General features: G+C 38.8%; 1 protein-coding gene across 1 annotated transcript in view; it reads left to right on the forward strand.

Annotated features, from left to right (window-relative positions):
* The window catches only part of LOC106880030 (uncharacterized protein KIAA0930 homolog), a 64,395-nt gene that overhangs the window by 28,513 nt on the left and 34,280 nt on the right, over positions 1–1,602 (forward strand). The window contains exon 7 of the mRNA XM_014929831.2: positions 252–429. Coding sequence (XP_014785317.2) covers positions 252–429 — 178 coding nt within the window. The remainder of the gene's footprint in view (positions 1–251; positions 430–1,602) is intronic.

Genomic DNA, 1,602 nt, shown 5'->3' on the forward strand with positions numbered 1-1,602 from the left:
GCCTAGGGACGAGTAAATTTCGGCCCTGCCTAGGGACGAGTAAATTTCGGCCTGGCCTAGGGACAAGTAAATTTTGGCCCAAGTCATCTCATGGCACCAATTAACGACATAAGGTGAGGTTTGCATGTATGTGGAATGCCCTTTCTTCCATTCATCAACTCACTTGTGAGTGCATCTGTGTATATATGTATGTATAAATATTTTACTTTTCTTTATTATTATTATTATTATTATTATTATCATTGTTTCAGGAGCAAAACTCTTACAATGAACGCAGGATGAGTGACCCGAGTTCTGCAGTGGGGGGTACATTTATGCGTGGAAGTTTCCGGAAATTAAACATAAGGAAATCTCGCTCGGAAACAGAAAACGTCGACAACATAGGTACAGACAATTGCCACGAAGTGGAAGCAGCTGCTATACAAGATGGTAAATATTTATGTATAAACCTAATATGAATGTATATAAATGTATGTGATATATATACACACATACACAAACAAACTCTTCCCTCTCACACATACATACACATATATGTAAGTATCAGACAGTGAGAATGAGTACTTCAACACCTCATTGGTGGATATTATTTATTTGTGTATTAAGGCTACCATTGGTTTCATGTTAAAGAAGTGTCTTAACAATTTTTCATGAACACCAACTTCTCTGTGATTGACTTGAAAAATTAAGATATTTTCTTAACATGAAACTAATGGTAGCCTTAATACACAGATTTGTAGACACACACTCATATAAATATATAAATTATTGCAGTGTGTACACACATTGCAATACACACAGTGGCCATTCAAAAACGCACAAAGACTGTTAACTTCACTTAAACACTTTTTTATTTGGTGTCAAAATTTTCGTCGCATGGACTGCAACCTTGTCACTGACAAGATTATAATGAGGTAAGTCTTTGTGTGTTCTTGAATAACTAATACATGGTCTGATCAATAAATACCCAGACTGTTGCCATAGTAACAAAGCTCAAGCATGCAAACTGAAGCCACTTGGCAAAGATTGACCTTGAACTCTGCTGTGCATGTCCACTAAGTTTTAACATTCTGGTTCACTTCTGCTGTAAACAGCAGTGCTTGGAAGGAAGGTGTGTAGCATGTGATTGTCATATTGACCATGACAGAGAAAGTTGTCATGGTGATACTTGCTCAGAGGCATACGCAAAGTTAAGATAACATTACCTGTACAGGTGCACAAGTGTGCCACACATCAGGTGTCAAGATGATTGAAGAGAAACATAAGATAAAGTGTTTTGCTCAAGCACGCAACACACCTCCTGGTCCAGAAACCAAACCCACAAAGCCACCTCCTTCAATATTCCTCCTCCTCTCAGTTGAGGGAGTCATTGTCTTGCAAGTTCCTTGGTGGCCCCCACTGGTGTTGGCAGCCTGTACACATTATAAAGTGGTTGGCATTAGGAAAGGCATCCAGCTTTAGAAACCATGCCAAAGCAAACAATAAAACTTGGCACCGTTTTCTGGTTTTAACGGTTCCTTTCCTACCATCCAATCCATGCCAGCATGGAAAGAAAATGGTCATTGAATGGTAATGATGATAACTGTGTGTGTGTGTGTGTGT

Source organism: Octopus bimaculoides, chromosome 25 (genome assembly GCF_001194135.2).
Source record: "Octopus bimaculoides isolate UCB-OBI-ISO-001 chromosome 25, ASM119413v2, whole genome shotgun sequence".
Taxonomy (NCBI): domain Eukaryota; kingdom Metazoa; phylum Mollusca; class Cephalopoda; order Octopoda; family Octopodidae; genus Octopus; species Octopus bimaculoides.